Here is a 22,604-nt window from a genome sequence, read left to right on the forward strand (position 1 = left end):
TGAGTAAATTCTCTCACTTTGTCCTCTTGCCCCCACTTTCTGAGGAGGGCCTACTCTAACCCCAAGAACCCCTACCCCACTCCAACCCCCTCCTCAAAAATCCTTCGACCAATATTTGTGTTAATGGCCAGGGGTAAAGGATTTATAATTAATAGTAGGAAAGATTCCAATAGCTTTTAATATTTCTTTTTTGTTTCTTCTTCTCGTTAGAAATTCATATTACTTGGAATTTTAAACTTGAAAATTATTTTGTTTCCTCCGCTGTCTTTCTTCAAGTATTTGTTTTTTGATTTTTTTGTTTTGCTTACCACTAAAGAAAATACAATACAAAGATTCAAACTGAAAAGTACCTTTCCCTTGTGAATGGTTGATACCTCATTAGACATGTTAGAATGCTCTGCGTGAAGGAAAAATATTCTAAAACAAAATTGCAACAACTAACAATTTCATAAAAAGAGTAAGAAACCATTGATTTTATAAGCCATAGTTTGTCATTAAAGTTCACTAATAAATAATCAAACCACCAAAGTGCTTTCAAATTTTCAATTTATTGATTTATTTTGTTATACGTCTCAATATTGTTAGCTTATGTACTAAATTATCTTTGTTATCAATAATATTTGTCCATGTCCAATGAGAATAATGATAAAGCTTGCCTTAGCTTAGTCAGCTGTACTGAGCTTACAGTTTACATAACAAGTACAATATTATATAAAATATTATTAGTATTACCAGAAAAATATAGAATTTGGGGTTTTGTCTGTCTGTTAAGATAGCGCTAACCTTTGATCAGAAATATCCAGTTCACTAAAGCTTTGCATAGCTCCCCTAATGGTTTTGAGCTTTTTTATTATTAAATTCAAGTATTGGGATGGTTTTAGATATTTCTAGGGGACTTTCTTCAACCACCAGAAGATAATATTCATTTTTTATTCCATTTATAGAGAAGCTACGCTCTTCAGATCCTGTAAATCACAATATTAGATCTTTCTCTTTTTCTATCAGCATAACTATTATTTTCTTATTTCTGAAATCAAATTGTTATGCTATCTATCTAGCATTAAAGGAAATCAAACGTTTTGCTAAGTTCAAACTGCTTGAAATTGAACATTGATTATTTTAATTATCATAAATTTTCAAAAAATAAGTTGGTTATGTTTTGAATGTTATTTTTTAAATCAAAAAATTGTTATACTTATAAAAATATCATCAATTTAAAAAAAATCAAATATATAAAGATATCAATTCAAATAACTTAGCAAAAAGATAATTTTAACTTTTTCAAGTTGAAAAGGGAATTATAGTCTTATTATTTTGGCTATGTAGATCTTTCAAACATTTAAACATCCGAGTAATTTTCCCTTTAAGGATGAACATACTGACATAGAACAATAAGTTAAAGCGTTGATTCTATACAAGCATTAAAAGCCTATTAACCAATTTTCATTTTGAAGAATTTTAAGACATTCTAATTTTATTCATTCTTTTACTCAATCATCCTTCTTATATGAATTTATTAATCTTTCTTACTATTTTTCCCAATAAAAATCACTCTTTATCTTTCCCCATCTTTTAGCATAAAGATTGGGATAACTAACAAAATCAATCATTGAATCTTAAACCTCCATCTCTTCATTAAATCTTTTAAGGTGATAAATTGTTTAAGAACATGGTGTTTCTGATTTTATTTACAGATTCAATGAAAATTTATATAACCATGAAGTTTAGAGGTTATATATGTTTTCTTAAAATGTTTACTTCAGTGGGCTATACTAACATCTAAAACATCTTAGTTTTAGATATAGTTACATTGTAATTTTAAACAAAATTCTATGTTATTTTTTAGATTTTTTATTGTTCCTCTCCGAAGCAAAAAAAAATTGGCTCCACAGATTATGACGTCATACGATAGAATAACCAATAAGAGGTTAGCATAAATTTTACCATTGGTGTATACTGGCCTCTCATTGGCTATTCTATCGTATGACGTCATAATCTGGTGAGCCACATTTTTTGCTTCTTCCTTTCCCATTCACAATTCTTTTGTAGCAAAGCCTCACTCACAAGAATATATACATACATATACAAGGTGTTTCAAATAAAACTGCGTTTTCCGGTTTTGGGAAACAACCAGTAGGAGTATGAAAGAAATAATTATATATTCTTAATCTCTTTAAAAATATGGTTCAATCTTATAAAAGGTGTTTTTTAATATCTATTAAAACAATAGCGCTTTTTAGAGCTTAAAGAATTTAAAATGTATGTGTGTTGCTTTATTCTTGTAGAATTTAGGGTTATAACGTCCAATTAAATTCTTCTTTTTACTTGAAAACGACATTATAGCATGCTCAACCAAATATTCTAATAATTACATTTAAAATCTAACTCAATAAAGCTTTTTTAAAGAATAGATAACCAATTTTATTTTTTCTTTAATTACGATTCAATCATGATCATTCAATTATGCTCTCATAACCGTTCCTCCTACCCCTCCCCTTTTAATCTCTTAATCCCTTTTGATTTGACATTTGTGACATATTAACCTAATATGATATAAATAGAAGCACTTTTAACGACATTTTCAAACTAGGATAGCTTGCTTATTTTTTAAGATATTGAAATGAATTAAAAAGTGACTTGTTTTATTTATCAATGCGCATGGAATTAAAAGAGATTTTTATGAGAAATGCCTTTGCAATAGAGAAATAGAAAAAACTAAATTCCGAGGAACCCAAAAAGCTCTGTGCATGTAGCCAAAAAAAGGAAATATGTAAAAAATCTCAAATGCGGACATTGATTTAACCTTTTATTACTTTAATATTTAACTTTTCAGCCTATATGTTGCAAAAAAAATAAGTTAATTAAATTTAATTGTTGTCACAGATTTAGGATCAGGCATTTTTAACCTACATATACCTATCAGTACAGCCACATTTTTAGAGATATCGAAAACCACCTTAAGTAAATTTTATGTGCATTTTTACAGAGAATATGGACCTATAATTATTTTTTTCATGCTCCTTCTGGTTGATTCCCAAAACTGGAAAACGCAATTTTTTCTGAAACACATTGTATATATATATATATGAGTGTATATCTACCACTGCATAAAAAGACAATCATTGAAAAGCATTCTGTAAGTGTAGCATGGAATATTGTTAATCTATACAGATAATAACAATACCTTATTCATATACACACACACACACACACACACACACACACACACACACACACACACATACACACACATATACACACACACACACACACACACACACACACACACACACACACACACACACACACACACACACACACACACACACACACACACACACACACACACACACAACCACACACATATATACATAAAGACACACACAGATACATACACAGAGATGAAGACACACATATACCAACACATAGACGCACATTCAGACACAATAGATTTAAGATTGATCTACCTAGTACTTCTAATGTGATAATACAATGAAATAAACTTTAGAATCGTGTCACTTAGTTATTACTTATTTTTTCCCTGTTTCTCAATTGTAATTCTTTTCCAAAACTAAGTTTTTAAATTCTATCATTGTTAAAATGCATAAATAAAATAAGCTTAGATATAAAGAAAAAAATCCCAAAACAAAAATGGCGCCTAAAGAAACAAAATGGCTGTCAGAGAATTATATAACCAAATGCAAATTGTTTAGGTATTCAGTGCCAATTCCTAGAGATAGGCACAATATTAGAGTTAAACAACATTTTCATCAACTTATTTTACTTCTACTCATAAAACTATTTTTTGAATTATAAAAATAAAAATAATAGAGTTAAAAATTGGTAGACTCATTTTACTAAAACATTAGCATATGAAAATAAATCTGACTTAATCCGAAAGTATCTGTCATTTAAAGAAATTTTTGTAAAGAAAAAATGTATATATATATATAAGGAATATAAACTATCCATTTGGGATTTCTTTCTTTTCCTTATTCAGGTGAGATGAATACATAATAAGAAAAATTCATTATCAATTTAAGCAATTTTGAAGAGAGATATGCGAAAGTTTTATTTGCCCGAGATAATATGAAAATATAGTAATACCCAATCGGTACTGTGTTTTTGAGACTAGCGGTTGCGCCCCTAACATCTAGGGCCTCTAAATAGTAGGGATATGGAAGGGCAGAAAAATAGACTGAAACCATACCTCAGGGGCGTCCAAGCTTTTTTATTTGGGGGGGTAATCACCCCATCCCCCCCCCTTGGACGTCTATGCCATACCTAGGCTTTTTATAAAAATAAAACAACCTAAAACCATCCTTGGACCTACATGAAGCTTCACTGCAAAGGTGGACTATATCGGTTCAGTGGTTAGCAAGATTTTTCACTACAGAAAAAAAGCTTACTACTTTATATAATAGGATATAAAAAATAGACAGAAAATAGAAATATAATCATTCTGTCAGTTTAAACAGAATATTTTATTATTTCCTAATTTTCTCAAATGAATAAATAAACTATTATTTCTTAAAGGTGGGATTTTAAAAAAGGAACCTTTCAATCAAAAGAGAATTTTTTTATTCTTTTCAAAGGTTAAATTTGATTACATTTTGGCTGGCCCACTTTTTAGTCCCTTTTCTTGTCCGTAAATTTACTTTAAATTAAATTTCTACAGTTGTTAGATGTAATCATTTCTACTTGTAGCTAAAATGTTTAGTTTTTTCTTAACAACTTTTTAAGTAAAATTAGATATTTACTTACACCCCTTTACGCCCCTCCCACCAAACATCAAAAAAAATATGATATTAACTTCATTAATCATGGTAATTAAGTAAATTTTCTTTTCATTGATTTTTGAAGTGTTTTAGTATATAAATAAATATTTATTTAGATTCTTTTTAAAAGGCATTAAAGCAAGAAACAATTTTCTACCATTATAAACCATTTTTCCTACCAATACTAATACCAGACATGTAATTCTTAATAATCACAATGTAATGGCGATTAAAAGAACATTTGTTTTATATTATGATTTATTTTGATTAAATTATTGCATGATTTTCAACAGACATACTACTTAACCATAAAAAAATAATAATTTTGGTGAAAATCTGGGGGAAAAATAATAAAATAAAATAAACCTTCTAGCATGTCTTGTAAACCGATTAATATCCACTGGATTATAACTGTTTCTCAGTTATATTAAAAAATCATGTAAAGCATCGTATTAAAGACAACTTTCCACGAATATTAAGGCATATGGACTAGGGAATGTGATTCAGACAAACAATTTTAAGTGAAAATTTCCTCCACATTCCTCTTCCCTTATTTTAATATCCACTAAAAGCTGTTTATAATACGATGCAATGAATAATTATTCTTATGTCGTATCATACATACATATAAATTTCACTAAGACATATGAAGCTTTTTTGAAATGGAGAACTGTATCATCATAGGTTAATGAGATCCTTTTTGAAAGATAAAAACAACCTTACTACATTATTTTAAAGATTTAACTATTATATTATAGACTTGTATATCTTAGTAACAATCCTTTAAGAAATCACTTCTTGAACCTGAAACTCTATTTCTACTAACAAATATATTAGTCAAAAAAAAGTACCATGCAACAAGGACAATGTCATGCTAAACTAATAATTTCTAATGTTTATTTAATGTGTTAATTAATTATGTATTATGAGCACACGCTTGTAGGGTTGTGAAACTTTTAAATTTATCCTTCATAAGAATGCTAAAACACTTTACAAAAAGCAAACTAAATCAATTTAGGATACTAATGTAAATAATATTAACATTCCCTTATTTTGAAACTTTTTCCTAATTGTTTTTATATTCTGCAGTAAAGTCTAAATACTGGGTACTAACTAACCCTGCGGGAATCTCAAGAACTTTTAGTTCTTTAGTGGGTATTTAAGATTAATTTTTCTGTTAAATTATATAAACTAGGACTAGCATAATAAGAAGCATTAGACATATAATTTATATGAGATAAAAGCATTAAATAGCTAAACATTTGTAAAAAATTTAAATCAGTTTTAAAAATTTACAACCCTACAATTTTATAGGCTTTGCTAGAGTATATAAAGATTCATAATTTTTTTAAAGTTTGAGATTTACTAGAAAAAGGGGACAAGAGCAAAGCCTATGTTAAAAGCAAATGAAATGAAGAATAGAGATAAAGGAAATAATTGTAGATCTTTATTGGAAACATTATATATCCATTTCAAAACAAACCTATAAATCAACTAGATATCTTTGACATTTTAATTTTAATTTCCAGAGATCATTTTATTTTTGTTGGGATAAAACCAGTGTTAACAAGATCTTTATTTCCTTTTTATCCCCTAATGAAGCTACCTAAACACACAGTGCAATAATGATCAGCAGGACTAACAAGGCGTCACCTGATGACCATGTATGACAACTGTGAATCTATTCTATAATTAAGGTTAGAACACAGATACCTTGCCATTATTTTCCATACAAACAAGATTAACAAAGATCCAGAGTCACAAATTTCACAATTAGGCCTTAATATTATTACAACATTTTCATCAGATTTTTAATGCAAACTTTCATACTGTAGGTCTTTTTATTTGACTAGGTTTTTTATGAAAAATAATTCAGAAGCATGTCTTATGCTTTAAGTTTGAATATATTTTTCTCTAGCTTCTTATATATACTAAATTTTTATCTCTTATAAATTATGGGTTTTTTTTCTAAAACCAAACTAAAACTTAAAAATTGAGAATAAGCAAATAAAAAGACCTATGTAAGAAATTTTGTTTAATATTTATCCCAATTATTTTTTTGACTTTCAAAACCTTATCATAATTTAACAAAGGGTTGGGGTAGAGTAAAAAGAAAAAAATACATTATTTTAAGTGCTCCATTTTGATTAGCAATTTAAACTTTATATAAAAAGTTAAACATTATTTATGAATATATTTTATACATTCTTAAATATTTAATGGTTATAAGGTTTTATAAAGAAATATGGTGCATTTTAAGTTTAGAATATGTTTAAAAGTTTTGTTATAAGTTATAACTGAGCCAAATATTAGAATATATGAGTTAAACTTGTTTTTTTTAGATTCAATTTATAGTATCAAGAATTGTTACTACTATTATTTAATCAATACAGGGCACTGTCATACTTTATTTTTATTGAAACTAAACACTTTAATATTTCAATTTCTTGCTTTTAAAACATTTAATGAACATTGTTGGTCACCAAGGCGTCAAATTCTAATAAGAATATTTTTTCAAACATATAATTTGTAAAATTAAATGTGATTTTTTTATGAAAAAAAGTTAATGGATAAATTTAATTAGTTTTTTATGCTGATAATGTAATACACACCACTTAATAACTCAGCAAAGAAAAGAGCTGATTACTTAAAAATGTGAGAAAGAAATTACTTCTCACTAAATCTAAGCAAGAAAATTGCTGAGCATTGGAACCTATTTATTGCTAAAAATTCTTAGCACAGGGTGCCACAATTTTCACATCAACATTCATCTAAACACTCCCTTTTGGCAGATTTAAGTGGTTGAGCACTAATTTTTGAAATTTATCTGGTTTTCACTATATTTTGAATCATATTTTATTAGAAAAAAAGAATTTATTAGGGTAGAAAAGAAAGAGATAGAAAGGTAAAAAGGGTTTCAAAATTCAATTTGATTATGTCTTATCAACAAACTTTTATAACTCTTAGGTTTACAGGTAAAATTTATTTTATATCACCAAAAAACATTTTACTAAGGGCTGTGTCATTTCTTAAGCTTACAAAGATATCGGAAAAATACAAAAAATTAATGAAGCCACTAAATCTGCTAGGAGATACATTTAACATTTAAACTCTGCTAATAAAAAAGGAGTTCAGGATAAATGAAAAGTGAGGAGAGAATGAAAAGGGAAATACAAAACAAGGCCATGTCCTTTATCTTGGTTTTTGATATTTTTAGATCCAATAATCATGACAAGGCTTCATTACACAAATAGTTCATTATCTTATTTGAAAATGTCTCGTGTGTAATGTTTTTTAATATTAATTTTTAAATTTAATGACATTGAATGGATGAATTAGCAAAAACCTTGAGATCTGACACAGCCCAGTTTTGGTATTCACAGAAGAGGGGGAAGAGAAACAAACTCTAGGATCTGATAGAAACCATAGCAAAACATTGGCTCAATCATACACACACATGCATGACAATGGCGATACTTCAAAAATGTACATATAACAGAAATAAACAACATTTATTTAATGATAAAAATCACACATCTAAATCTTATAGCTTTATTCCTGAAAAATCAAGAGTAACACTCTCAAATGCTTTCTAACATCAAAAAAACATAGTATTGTATAGATTGAACTAGCGCCACTGACATGCAATATGCAATGCAACACTATGAGAAGGCTGGGGTTATTTGAAATGATTTTTGATACATATACCAACAGAAAGGGTTTAATCAAAAAGAAAAGTTTCAACATGAAAGAATACAAAGGGGCTGGGGGAAAAAAAACATTTTTCCATGTAAAAAATATTCATAAAAGTATTGTGCATGAAAAACTGCAGAAAAACAAATTAAACTGAAATGATTACAACGAGAAAATTTTCTGTAGGCTGTATTCTAACCTTATATTGATTGTATTGAGTCTACAGAAATGAGGTGAAGAAGATAGAGAGATAGTAGAGTGACCAACTAGTCCTCCGTGGAGTTATGGTGCATCTAGCAGAATAAATCATGTGCGCTCACATCAACACCCATAACCAATCACTGGGAACAGTGGGCGCACACAAATAAAGAACAATTTTTAGATATTTTCAATCAAAAAAAAAGACAAATAAGAGAAAAAATAAATGATATATATAGAGAGTTTTTTGTTATTGATAATGATATAGATATTAGTAAGTTAGAGTTGAAAATTATGACAAATAGATTTTAAAATAAATATTTAAATTAATGAATGAAATAGAGTGTTCTTAGTTTTAAATATTATATATAATGAAATTGTTAGAAATGAAAATAAAACTAGTCTTGTGGATATTTTATCAAGCTAAAAGTCTAGATATTAATAGTTAGAACCAAGGATCATATGTAAAGGGTTCCAGGAATTTGTTAGTGCATTAGGAAGTATTAGCAAACACAAATGTAGATTGGCAAATTAATATTTCCCTCATACCAATTTTCAGTATTTTTGTTCTTAACTAATATTTGAAAATTTACTACATGCATTACATCTCTAAGTTATTTTGAGTGATAATAAAAATATAATTATAGCCTTTTTTTCCCTCTTAAATAAATTTTTATCAAGGATATGGTGTTTTTAAGGATGAATGGAACAGTGCTAAAATTTAACCCTAGAAGTATATGATCCTTGGATAGGTCTGGATGTTAGATTTTGTGTGCTTTTGTTATACCAGAGATAAAGTAGCATTTCAAATAAAGTCATAAAAATTATAGTAAGTATTAAGATTCATAGTTTCTTTATCTTTAATTATCATAATGTTCTTAACAGGGTTTTAAAACATTTGTTATCATTTTAGACCTTTTAGACCTTTATTCTATCATTTGAGAATTGTATTAAAATGCTACTTTAGTTTTTGACAAGCATGTCAGTTATTTGTTTTAAAATGAAGTATATATAATGATAAAGTATAATACCATACTGGTATTTTAAGGCAATAGATTTTATAATTTTTAGTTCATGATTTTTTAAGCAAGCAATGGAATAAAAACAGCAATTAAAAAATCTGTGCCTTGATGCAAAAACTAAAGTCCACTGACACCCTTGTTCCCTGGTATGCAACACTGTTTATCATGGACTAACTAAAATTAAATATGTGGCTATGGAGGTGTGTAAGCTGCACTATACCTGGGGATCCGATGGGTCTGGGCGCCTAATTTTTGAAACTGGGTTCGGCCGGAGCCGTCACTGGGGGCAATCCAAAAAGAGAGTATCTTGTCGGCAGGGTTTGGTGCGGCACACAGGCCAGTTGATCAGATGCCGCCTTTCTTCTTATCTCCAGTCAATTAATAAGTCTTTTTAGAATATTGTGGTTTTTTTCTGTATTTTCACTTATTACACAGCTGTACTTTTTTTTTACTGAAAGTACATATTTGTTATCACAAGTAGGGTTAATACAGAATTGGCAGGATTAAAGCTTTGATTGATTAAGCAGCAGAATAATGTTTACTCGTTACACATTTTTTCTGGAAAATATTTAAATCTTTTCATGCATGAAAGTGTACAAGATCAACAACAACATTTATTGTAAAACTCTTATTTGATCTTCAAATAAATAAAATGTATGTTATATTTTACCTAAACATATACAAGATTATATACATACAACTTACATTAAAAATAATATATTTATAGTTCTAAGAGTTTGAATAATAAAACAGAAAAAAATATTTTTGTTTCTTCAAATTTAGAAAGTGCATTTAGAGTGTAGGAAAATGTAAATTTTAAATAAATATTTTAAAACAGTTGAAAGAAATTGAATTGTATACATATTGCTGTTTTATATTTACACTAGTATTTCTATTCTAAGTAATGGAATTGCAAAATGCTTGACATTTTTCTAAGATTAGAGTTACCTCCCAAATTTAACAATTGGAAATTAGAGATATAAATCAGGGCTCGGCATTGGTGCCTTGAGCTAAGCTGCGCGGCTACGATTGCGGCTGACGGTATCTAAAGCTTAGAGGCTGCGAGACTACATCAAACCCGTGTGGCTGGTTACAGCTTCAGCCGATACAAGGCGTGGTAGCTGATGGTAGCTGCGGCTGAATGTGTCTGAGGCTTTTAGTAGCGTGTTCTTTTGCTAGTACGCACGGCTAAGACTGTCCTAAATCGTATAACATCCAAAAATTCTTTGTTAAATATTTTTTTGTATAAAGGCAACAAAGTAAAATAAAAGAATAGTGCTTATAGTAAATTAAAACATATTCATATAATTATTCAAAGCATATTCTGACATATTTATATAATCATCTTTAGATAGGCAAAAAGTTTCTTAAAAGGAAAATATTTTTTCTACAATCGTGTTTCACTGTGCAAGATATTTAGGATATGAGTGTTATATTTCCTCTATTTATGGACAATTATTAGGAAAAATTAATATTCTAATGTTAGTTGGTGGTGTTCAATGGAGTAAAGATATTACAAGGAACAATGAACGAAAAATTGAATTACATCCCTATTGATGATAACAAAATTATCCTTTCTGTAGATAAAAATTATTGAATGAAAAGTTTTTAAACTACCAGTTTGAACCAACCAATCAAGATTTTAATAAAAAGTACCCAAAGCTTTCAAGCCAATAAATGAGATAACATATTTACAAAACTTTGGGTACCAGAATAATTTACAGTCCAATGTTTCCTCACCTTCTTGATTGAAAATTCAAGCAAATACTAAAGTGTTATAGTATCTAGATTTTCTCATATTTTGAATTTAATTAAGCTCTTTTTAAAATTGTTTTTGAGAGAGTTTGTCCAAATCCTTGATGATATTCATGTCAGGTAGAAAAATCTCGCACAGAATAAGGAACAAAGAAAAACGCAAAAAAAGGCAAATTTAGGCAAAATAATACATTGCCTAATGCATTTTGGCATTCGATATTAAATGCAGCTTTTATATTTTTATCGGCTGACAGCGGTTCTGTCCATATTACAACAAAAAAAGTCGGTTAAAATAAAATTAAAATACTTGTAGGGAGTAACAGACGTACGGACGTATAAATAATGAAAACATGCTAATTGTTGTGTAGCTGTGCTCTTAACAAACATATTAGTGATGTATGTATTATATTTGTAGATAATTGTTTAATATCCATTAACATTTCTGCATAATTATTTTCTATTTAAATTCTGTTTCAGGTAATCATTTTAACATTCCCTCGCATAGGGCCACGTTTTAAAGGCCGTTTAACACTGATAATTACAATACAGTCCATAGCTGGACTATATAGCTCATGTAGTGTTATTTTACAAAGAAAACTATTTTTAAAACAAGCTACAGGCACTTTTAATTTGGTAGTGTTCAAACAATATTACACATTACTCCACATTTTAAAGCAAAGTTTCTTTACAAATGTCTGTGTTTGTATCAATGTAGGTTGTAGATTTAATTGTCTGTAATGTTTTTTTCGTATTATTTTACTGAGAAACTTTTTTAATAGTAGTTCCCATATGGTTTAATGAAAGCATATTTATATTATGATAAATAAATGGGTATAGTCCCTTTCGTGATAATACCTCTTAAGGGGCGTTTCGTCGTATTTTCACAGTAGCTTTTCTCTTGTTTCTATCCATTGCGGGGGGCTCTAACCCTGCGGGCCCAATTGTCTATCTCAGCGGGGCAATCACCTAACCTAACCTATAATAACCAAATATAAAAGCTTCTGTGAAAATACTACGAAACGCCTCTTATGTGGCATTGTCACAAAAGAAACTAAAGTAAATTTTTGTATTAAAATGCTTTTGATTATCTTATTTAAAATAATTGCATTCGAATTTTTCTACTTTATGACATGCTGTGCTTTTTGGGATATTTTCTGTACAGTATTGCATGACTGTTTGGAAATGTAAGGTATTTCCTAATGTTAAACTACTATGCTTAAAAATTCACAGAAAAAGTATGTTATAGCATAAAATAGAGATAAAAATTCTAAAAAGTAGGAAACTACTTGTATGAAAAGACCAACCAATCAAAAAAAAAAACTTTCCTCTTAATGGTATTGCTTATTCTCATAAAGCTTTAATCACTTTTTATAAATAATTAAATTGTTTTTTACTATCAATTTAATTACCCATTTGAATTAAAAAAACGTATAGAACAATTTGAATTTTAATTCATGAAATTAATAGCTAACATTTGTGTAAGTGAAAACCATAGATTTTATATTTAATTCTTAATTTTTATTCATGTATCTCAAAGCACAAACTTTATAAACACACCCCTGGTAAATCTCAATGAACGGATACACACTGAAAATAATTCAAAATAAAGTAATAGATTGATCTTTGACCTGAAATTTTGACATAGCTACTAGTATTTTTACATTCCCTAAATTCTAAACATATTTTGTAGGAAAAATTTATGGTTTAATTGAAAATGAAATAGGAAAGAAGTCAGTTTTAAAATATTTATTTTGGATAAATAAAGATACTATTAATTTATTAAAATTTATTAATGAATTTGGGTAAAAAAAAATTCCTATCTTAGAGAAGGAGGGGAGGGTGTCAATTTCATCCTCCATCCATCTTTCCCCATATCTCTATGTAAATTCCTTTGTGTTATCTTAATTTTCAACATCTAAAGAAAGAAATTCTTAAAATTGTAAAAATAAATTGTATTTTTGACCTAACAATATATTTTTTTTAATTATTCTTATCATTTTAAAAATTTAGAATATCTGCTTGTTTGAAGCATAGCTTCTTAAAATAAGGATATTTTTGTCCTTCGTCCCTGACTAAGGTAATTGAAGTAAAATTTTCATGTTTGTTGACGGATTTTATTATTTTAGAGAACATAAAATGATTATAACCTAAATGTCAAATACTTGTGTGTGTTTGTCATTAAGATTCAAACCCGTTATTGCTGTGCTACTTGGAACATAATTCTTCTTGTTTCCATTCAGATAATACCACTGTTTCTGTTTTAACTCACAGAAAAAAATATTTTTTTTTTGTATCAAAAACAAAATTGTTTATGAAAGTAATATTAATACTTAAAAGCTTTTTTCTACGCTTTCGGTACCTTTGATCTTTAAAAACTAAATTGCATCTGGTTTGTCTAGATTGAAGGACAAGCTAATTCATCTAAATACAAATAAAATATTTCTAGTGACTTAATACTTTGTAACTTATTTTGTATGTCCGTTTGTCAGTCTTATGATTTCAATGCTGACTTTGAAGATAGACGGCCGAAATTTCCGTTTAAAGAAAACTGTTGACTGAAATTCTTGTGAATAAAATCCCTAACAGTGTTAAGTATTTCTATAATTTGGTAATTACGTCTTTTCATAAAGAACTCTGATTTTCTCAGCTCAAATCTTTGATATCTAACCAATGAGCATTCTATCCATTTTAGATTTGCTGTTAGCTAAATAAAAAATATTTCAGTCCTTGTCATTTTCGGTCAAAATTATTGTCTTGTTATATATTTAGTTTTGTGTATGCTAGTATGTTGGCCTTTATAGAAGGATAAAAATAAATATATGTAAATCCTTCTACTAAGCTCTTACTAATCAATTTATTTCTCTCTCTAGCCAACAAAATATATTTATCTGGAACTTTTTGAACGAATATTATTCATGTATACGTAATTGAAAATATTTTTTTATATATAAAACATCTTTCAATTTTATTGATAAATATCTGTTTAGTTTTACATTGACATCTGAAAAGAGTTACCATACAGGAAAAACTGGGTAGAGTCACTTAAGGGGCGTTTCTTCGTATTTTCACAGTAGCTCTTCTCCTATTTCTAGCCTATGCGGAGGCTCTAACCCTGCCTAACCATGCGGGACAATCACCTAACCTAACCTAAACTAATCTATCAAAATTTATTGTGAAAACACGACGAAACGCCACTTAAGAGGCGTTGTCAAGAAAGGGACTATACCCGAAAAATCTTTTAATAATTAATATTTTGTTTGTGAGATATCTTTACTTTTTCTGTCTATCATGAATTAAAAATCTTCCTGTATCTATCCATCTACCTATAGCTAATAAATATATTTTGTACAATTTATCTATCTATCCATTCATGAATAATCCATTATTAATCCTATTTTAGTTTAAGTCAGAGAAATTTTGTTTCCCCTCTTATTATTCCATTTTTATTAATAATATTAAGATAATTATTATTGTTGGTCATTTCTCCTTTCTCTCTTTCTTGTAAAACAAAAATGTTAACATCCATAATAGCGAGGTTTGAAAAATAAACATTTAGACAAATAAACATTAACAAATATGATAATATATTTGGCCTGAACAAAAATTTCATATAAATATGCTACAAAACCTAAAAACAGGATAAATAAAAAGGACGTACTTACATTTTGAGACATTATTATATAGATGCTTCGCTGATAAAATTTCACCCTACAAGCTTAATAATCTATTCTCAAAAAGTTTGAAATAAATGGAACGATTTTATCATGTATCATCTTAGGTATGCGTTAAGGGCCGACGTAGGAACCGACTAAAATGTAGACAAGCCTAACTTTTTAAAAATGTCTTATATACAAAGTAATAAATACCAAAGGTTAAAAATAAGTTTATAACTTTATACATTATACTAATACATCTTTTTTTCTATTCTTTCTAAAATTTTACATTAAAATTTTTTGGAAGTATATTTTTATATTTATTCAAATCACCAATATAAACAATATCGTAGATAAAAAAAACTATCTTAAATAAATACTTTGACTATAGCAAAGTATTTGACGAATATCTATAAAGTCTAAAAGAGTAGAGCCTTTGGCTTTAAGTATAACTATAGTTTTTTTTACTTCTTTGTTATTGAAATGTGTAAATCAATATTCTGTGCTGATGTGCATATGAATACTATCTTAATTCTATGGAGATTTAATCAGTAAAACAGGGATAGAGATCTTACAAAAATTTTACAATATTATATTTCTTAAAAGTTTGAATGTAAATATTTCTAGAAATAATTTTAAAAATGTATACTGGCAGCTTTTTATCCTTAACATACACTTGAATCTATATACTAGCGGTTGCACCCCTAGTATCAAGAGGAGGAAGGGCAGTAAAATAGACTAAACACCCTAGTGGAACCTAATTGATTCTATAGAATGAGAAGGGAAGGGTATAAATGATTTTTTTATTAAACAATATAAAAAATAAGTACAAGAATTCCGAGGAACTGAATCAAGAAACTGCAACTAAATCTCAAATTTAAACCGGTTTGGATTGATTTTTTTTATAAGGATGGATTGCTAAAGGTTGATTTCTTTGAAGCTTACAGATGGATGCCGGCCAGGCCTTGCTGAAATATAAAGATGCTCATATATTTAATAAATCTTAAAGATACGAAAAGATATTGTTTTGAAAATTCTCTTTTATATGACAATATTATTTCTCGTAGAAAATTTATGGCCAAAATAAACTTAAAATAAATAGTTGAAAGTAGTTTATCTGTCCTCTTTCATTTTAAGCCTTTTCAGTTTCATACAGACTTGTCAAGAAAAAATAAATTTCAGGCGGACTAAATAAAATTGGATTTTATTATTTAAAAGGACAATAACCTGTAATACAGTATTGGTTTCGACAAACTTGTTATGTCTGTGTGCTGTTTTTCTAAGATCTATTTTATATTTTGAAATAACCAAGAATATGAGTTGATTAATTTAGTTTAATCGGATTTTGAATATTCACTTATTTTCTTAATTTTAAAAGACAATAAAATATGTGGAATATTTGCTAATGTAACCAGTTGTGCTTCATTGTAAGAAGACCCAAACGTCCTTCCCTGCAAAGCTTATCTAACCTGACCTAATTGAAACTTTTAAAATCCTAACGTTGTGCAAACCTAACAGCAAAAAAATCATCAAAAATTATATTTCAATTCGGAACATTTTTATATAGAGATAGAATTGCTCTAAAATCATAATTGGTATAATTAGGTTTACGATGGTTTTATATGAATAAATATGAATCGTATGGTATTACAGATATTATATGATGTGTAATAGCCATTTTTCCCCCAAAAAAATATTTGATTTGTATGAAATAGTCTAAAAATAGTAAAAATACTACAGATGATCTCCCTTTTACTCCGTGATGTTTCAGAAAATAATCTCTTTTAATCTTCTAAACTTGAAAGCAAAATTGGCTACAAAATGTAAAAATCCCAGGGATAAAGATAAAAATATTATCAACACAAAAAAATAATCTTTTAGGCATCCTTTAAAAATAATGAAATCGTCCTCTGACTTTTAAACTTTGTATAGTAATTCTTAAAAAGGCGAAAATAATTCAATCGGTACATTTTGGCTAATGATAATAAATAATCTAAAGGCTTTGTCTCTCTGTTCTTACAATTAAATGAAATTGAAAAGTATAGCAATTCTAAAATTAATATTTTCAACTTTATTACCTGTCCATATTAACGTGATAGAATCTATAGGGAGGGGACATTAGGCTGTTTATTACACTAGTCCCCAAGGTTTTATAATAACCTTTTCTTATTCGTTGGCTTTACAACTTTGGATACTTTTATTGAATTTTGATTGGTTGGTTTATGAGGTTCAATGTTCTAACGATTCAACCACTAATTGTAATCTACAAAAGGTTTAATTTTGTATATAATCATTGGGGATATACAACAATTTATCGGCCATTGTCTTATACCTTTAGATCCCTGATCATTCACACTCCAAAGAAGAAAAGATACATCTTACATTTTTACTAGAATTATTTAAAATAAAATAAAATTTGTTTTACAATACTGCTCAGATTTTAGAGCTTCCCTTATATTGATGTTATCATTCTTGTTTACTTTTCTTTATTTGTGTAGATGATTCTAGGCAACTTGTGGATAATATTGTCCTTATTTTATCACAGTTAAAGTAAAAATGTAAATTATTCTATTTAATTAACTATTTTGTATGCTAGAATTTTAAAAAATATTGTTTTTTTTAGTTTGTTATCAAATTACCATTTCTTAACAAGCAGAAAATTCTAAAATATTTGACAGTCTAAAGAAAAAATAATTCCTTAAAAAAATTTAAAGTGTTCCTTTATTTTGTTAAAAGAAAAATAGCAAGTTTGTTAATAAAGATAAGTAAAAAAATATATTAATTTTTAATTCAATTTTTCTTTTAATTTTGTAGCGAATATGTTCTACAATTCACTTTGTCTGTCTGTCCGGGAGTCTGTAATGCTTTGTGTGAAAAGAGGCCGATTTTTTGTGATGATTCCCTATACCAATAAGCATCAAGCATACAATGCTTGATCCGTCAGTATGTCTGTCATTTTTGTGCTTCGCTACTTATGGATGTTGCAATCATTTTATCTCTCATTAATTAGGCTATTGTAAAATTATCTGTATTGTAAAAACTGATTTAAACTGTGTAAAATGATAAATGAAATATTTTGACACCAACGTTTCTCAAAACTTTCTTTTGAATTGACAAAATATTTATGAAAAGTAGGCCTGGAAAAAAAACGAGTCCTATAAATTTTAAAACTTACAGCAAGGATAAACACTCGCGACTGTGGCATAAAAAAAATAAGGTTCGAACTTCGGCCTTACACCGTTTCATAATTTGAGACAATTAAAATGGTTCTAATATAAATAGATCGAGAAGGAGAAATTTTGGCCCAAAACAGGCACAACTCATTGCAATACAGTTAGGACATTTAGAAGAAGGTCGTGCAATCAAAGGGTTGATAGTCTGAAGCGTGTCTGACCATATAATCATGCACATCATTGAGTAACATTTTTCTCAGAGATACAACAAAATAAGATCTTCTGGTGTATCTCTTTTCTTTAGGTTATCCGAGGCTAGAATAACACATGCAAACAAGTAAACCAAGCATGAAATAATTAATATGCGCAAATCTCACCATGTTAGAACAATGATAATACTTCAACTTTAACTAAATAAAAAGGAAGGTTCATCAAACTTAATTTTATTCTGAAGAATTTGGCAGGAAAAAAGTTCTTATTTCTTGGGAAGACAAGGACAAGCTGTTTCAAAATAGCAAATAAAACTTTACAATCTAAAATCTGATAAAACTTTCTACAAAGACTTAGTTGGTGTTCCAATGACTATAGTTTTAGAAATTATTTGGCTTAAAGGGTAAGGTTTAGTTCTTTTTAACAAATAGTAAAAAAACTAAAAAAGGTTTATAAAATAAAATCCGTTTTTAAGAATTTAAGCAATACAACTAAAACGGAAAATAAATTACTTAGTAGCGTTGCTTTTACGACGAGAGAAATTTGAGAATCCGCTGAGAAAAGACATTTTTCTTCAATTTCTAGGTATTTGTATAAAACTATGTTTTCACAGATATAGACGAATTTTATAAAATTCAGGCTAAGATATAAGGAATTGAGTTGTGATTAAGGGGGTTATGGGTTATACATTGGCTATTAAAAGATATATCTAAAACTTTATTGCCCTATCATGATTTTAAAATAACCAAATAATTTCCTGTATCTTTGTATAAATTAAAAATTCCTTTCAATTAAAAAATTTAAATTGCTTTATCGCCTTTATATATTTTTTTGCTAAAATAAACTCTAGACAGTATCGTATGAACATCCTTTTTCTAAAGATCTCTATATCTCTTCAAACAACTTAAGTGTTTTCTTTTAAATTTATTCTTAAGTAAAATTTGTTCAATAGATTCTTTCATTATTTTATATTTGACATATTTTTAGGTATTTTATTTTATTTTTATCATTGTTTTTTTGTTAAGTGAATAAAAAGTTTAAATAACAATACTTCTTTTTTGTCTGTGTGTTTGGTTTACAGTCTCAGATGTGAACTAATTATAGAGAAGCTGCGCTACTTTAGATAATTAGAAGCAGTTTGACATTCGCAAAGCGTTTGATGATTATTTCATTTGGCTTAAATTTGATTATAGGTATATTTTTTTCTTATTAAATAGTAAGTTGTGTCATGTTTTTGTCCACTAAGATCTCATAAACAGATAAAGCGGTACTGCCAAAATTTTTGTTGGTATTTGTGTATGGCAGGTTTTAGGCTATTTTGGCGTGGAAGGTTGAAAGACCAAAGAAATAACTAATTCTACCTTTCTACAATTCAAAATGAAGGTGTTAGGTGGGCGGGGGGATTACACCCGACACCAATTCATGGAATGATTAATGATTTATAATTTCAATCATATCATAAAGATATTTACATTTTGAGAATAAAATTTTGAGTTGCGTCAGTGATTCTTTTTATTATAAGGGCATCTTTGTTTATTTTTGACACTGCCAATTTGTTAAACAATATTTTTTGCATGTTTATACATTGCCAATAATTTCACTTTTTAAATTTTTGCTTCAGGAGGGAATTAGCAATCCCCAACACCATAAAAATATACCCATTTATGATAAAAAAAATAATATAAAAAAATCTATTAAAAAACGCTTTGGTTGGCTCAGGTAATATTTTCCTAGAATTATTCCCGCTGGGTCGGAACCTGTCACAAGTGAAAATATAAAAAAAATATAATTTTAAACATGTTTCCTATTTTCCATATCCTTCATTATAAGAACATGTATTTTTTGTATTTGTTAAAAAAACATGAAAAAGTTGTGTTTTGTTTATTTCTACAAGCATATTACTGACTTTAGTATCCGTGCAAGAAAGTTAAATTTTTTAGCAATAATGATATTTTTGGGGTTTTAAAAAAAATTAAACATTTTTTAATCTTAACAAGTTTTTTTTTAAATTTATATTTGCGTTATAATGAACTAATAGCAGAGATTTATAACTAAATTTCAGAAATGTTTTTTTGGTTATATATTAAAAACTCCGCAAAATTCACACCTGTCTACCACAGTTGGAAAAACTGGAAATACAACATTATTTAAAACAAATTCTTTTATGTTTATTTTTTTTTTTAAAACTTGGATTAGCCTTGTTCTTTTTTTAAACTATAATGTGTAGAACGGTAGCACCTAATTCAAATATTTAATTTTGAACATATTTTTTAAGAACTTCCATAAATTATCCACCGTGTTTCCTAAGAAAGAAACAAAGATCCTCATTTTTCTACAGATTAAGACATAAGAAAGTAATTACTTCTTTCTAGGGATTTCTTTCAAGATAACCAAATGTTATGCCTCAAAATAAAAAGCCCCTTTTTAAAAAAATCAAAAAACAAATTAATAATCTAATTTTTTGTCTCTAATCTTTTCATTAGATGTTTATATAATACAGACAATTTTACTCATTAGCTAAATTATAATTAGGTTTCATATTTATTGGTGTTGGCAGCCGCGCCCCGCTCAGCACGCCTGCGAATCCCGAGCACTGGTTGTGGCAAATATCGTAATTTTTCTAAAATGCTATTTTTATCCCACTTTTTATTCGCGGCTTTATTTGTTAGGTAATCCTAGATTTGTTTATTCTAAGTTTTTACACAGCAACTTAAAAGATAACTGGATATACATGAGGGGCGGGTGTGCACCTTTTTTGGGGAGGGGAAGGGTGTGATACAGCACTCGAAAACTTTTGTGCTATTTTCTTATCGCCATAAGACTACAATAGTGAATGTACGTAGAAATGCCTTGGCCTAATCATTACCATCTAAACTTCTGGACAACGGCAGTGCAATTAAAGCATGGATTTTTTTGTAGTAGTTTCTATAATATGCATGATATGATGTGCATTTTGACCAATCACAACTATTCCCAGAGATGATAATCATATATTTTACAATTTCAATACTGCAATAGGTAAACCTATTTCCCTTATGATATTAAGATATATATACCCCTAGGCTTCCTTATCTTTGTAGTTAGGTTTGCATAACTGCAAAGTAATTACAGAAATGGTATATTTTTACTTATATAAAGCAAATTGATAATTTAAGTTCTAGAAATCTATCCTTTTAACAGATCTAAAGAGGAGGGAAAAGGAAGAAATCTAGTGCATAAAATTATTGTATAATAATAATGAAGTAAAATATATTTCTATGTTTTTTTTTTGTAAATTTGTATCACTACTAGCAGACGCTATCCTTTATTCAAACATAAAGTTATTCTATGATTCTACTTATCACAGCAGACTTTGGCCCTATCAAATGTTTGAAGTCTCCTGTGATATTTAAATATCAAAGACTCTGATAACGTCCTATAATCTCAACTTTCAAAATAATGTCTAAATAAACTTTTTCTCCTATTTTTTGCATGTGCTAATTTGAACATTTTTGTAGCTTTTAGGGTTAATTTAACTCGCGAATAGTTCATTTCAAATTGTCTACGGCTTTTAAAACTAGCGTCCTAGCATCTAGAAGCTCTGAAAAGTAGCCTAAAACTATTTTGAGAGTTCTTTAAATCTTCTCTATAGTGTATAACTTAATTTTAATTATTAATAATTGCGTTAAATACTATTATTCCACATATAAAAATGTAAACACGAAAGAAGAGAAATTACAATTAAAATAATTAGAACTTGTATTTTTTAATTACTGCGCCATTCAAATAAAAACTCTTAAATGATTTTAAAATACTTTATTAAATTCGCTGCAATGTCCATGTAAAATATAAAATTTAAGAGATCTATCATAATTTTATTCTTAATACTTTTTTGCATCGCAAAGCTGCTATTTAATTTGCCTTTATTCAAAAACTTCTTTTTACTTTAAAGCTAATTATAATAATTAATGCTACTTTGAAATTTATTCCTTTGAACGTTTACAAGAAGAATATTAATTCTATTTCATTTTAACAATAAGGGCCCTAAAGGCTTTACAGATGTTTTGTCCTAATAAATCGTTTTAAAAAAGGCACTCTATGACGTAATAAATATAATATAATATATCATAAAATAGATATGTA

General features: G+C 28.1%; 1 protein-coding gene across 7 annotated transcripts in view; it reads right to left on the reverse strand.

Annotated features, from left to right (window-relative positions):
- The window catches only part of LOC145329588 (band 7 protein AGAP004871-like), a 98,259-nt gene extending 88,014 nt beyond the window's left edge, over positions 1 to 10,245 (reverse strand). For 3 of the 7 annotated variants that reach the window (XM_080173874.1, XM_080173873.1, XM_080173870.1), the window contains exons 1-3: positions 9,912 to 10,245; positions 8,671 to 8,764; positions 6,492 to 6,557 (exon numbers count right to left, since the gene is read on the reverse strand). In XM_080173874.1, coding sequence (XP_080030000.1) covers positions 6,492 to 6,509 — 18 coding nt within the window. In that variant the 5' untranslated portion in view covers positions 6,510 to 6,557; positions 8,671 to 8,764; positions 9,912 to 10,245. Of the gene's footprint in view, positions 1 to 6,491; positions 6,558 to 8,670; positions 8,813 to 9,911 lie in introns of all 7 variants that reach the window. The other 4 variants (XM_080173871.1, XM_080173872.1, XM_080173876.1 and 1 more) reach the window with 4 other exon arrangements.
- Positions 10,246 to 22,604: the final 12,359 nt, after the last annotated feature.

The sequence above is a fragment of the Acartia tonsa genome, chromosome 10, assembly GCF_053477335.1.
Source record: "Acartia tonsa isolate MP-2025a chromosome 10, ASM5347733v1, whole genome shotgun sequence".
NCBI lineage: Eukaryota > Metazoa > Arthropoda > Copepoda > Calanoida > Acartiidae > Acartia > Acartia tonsa.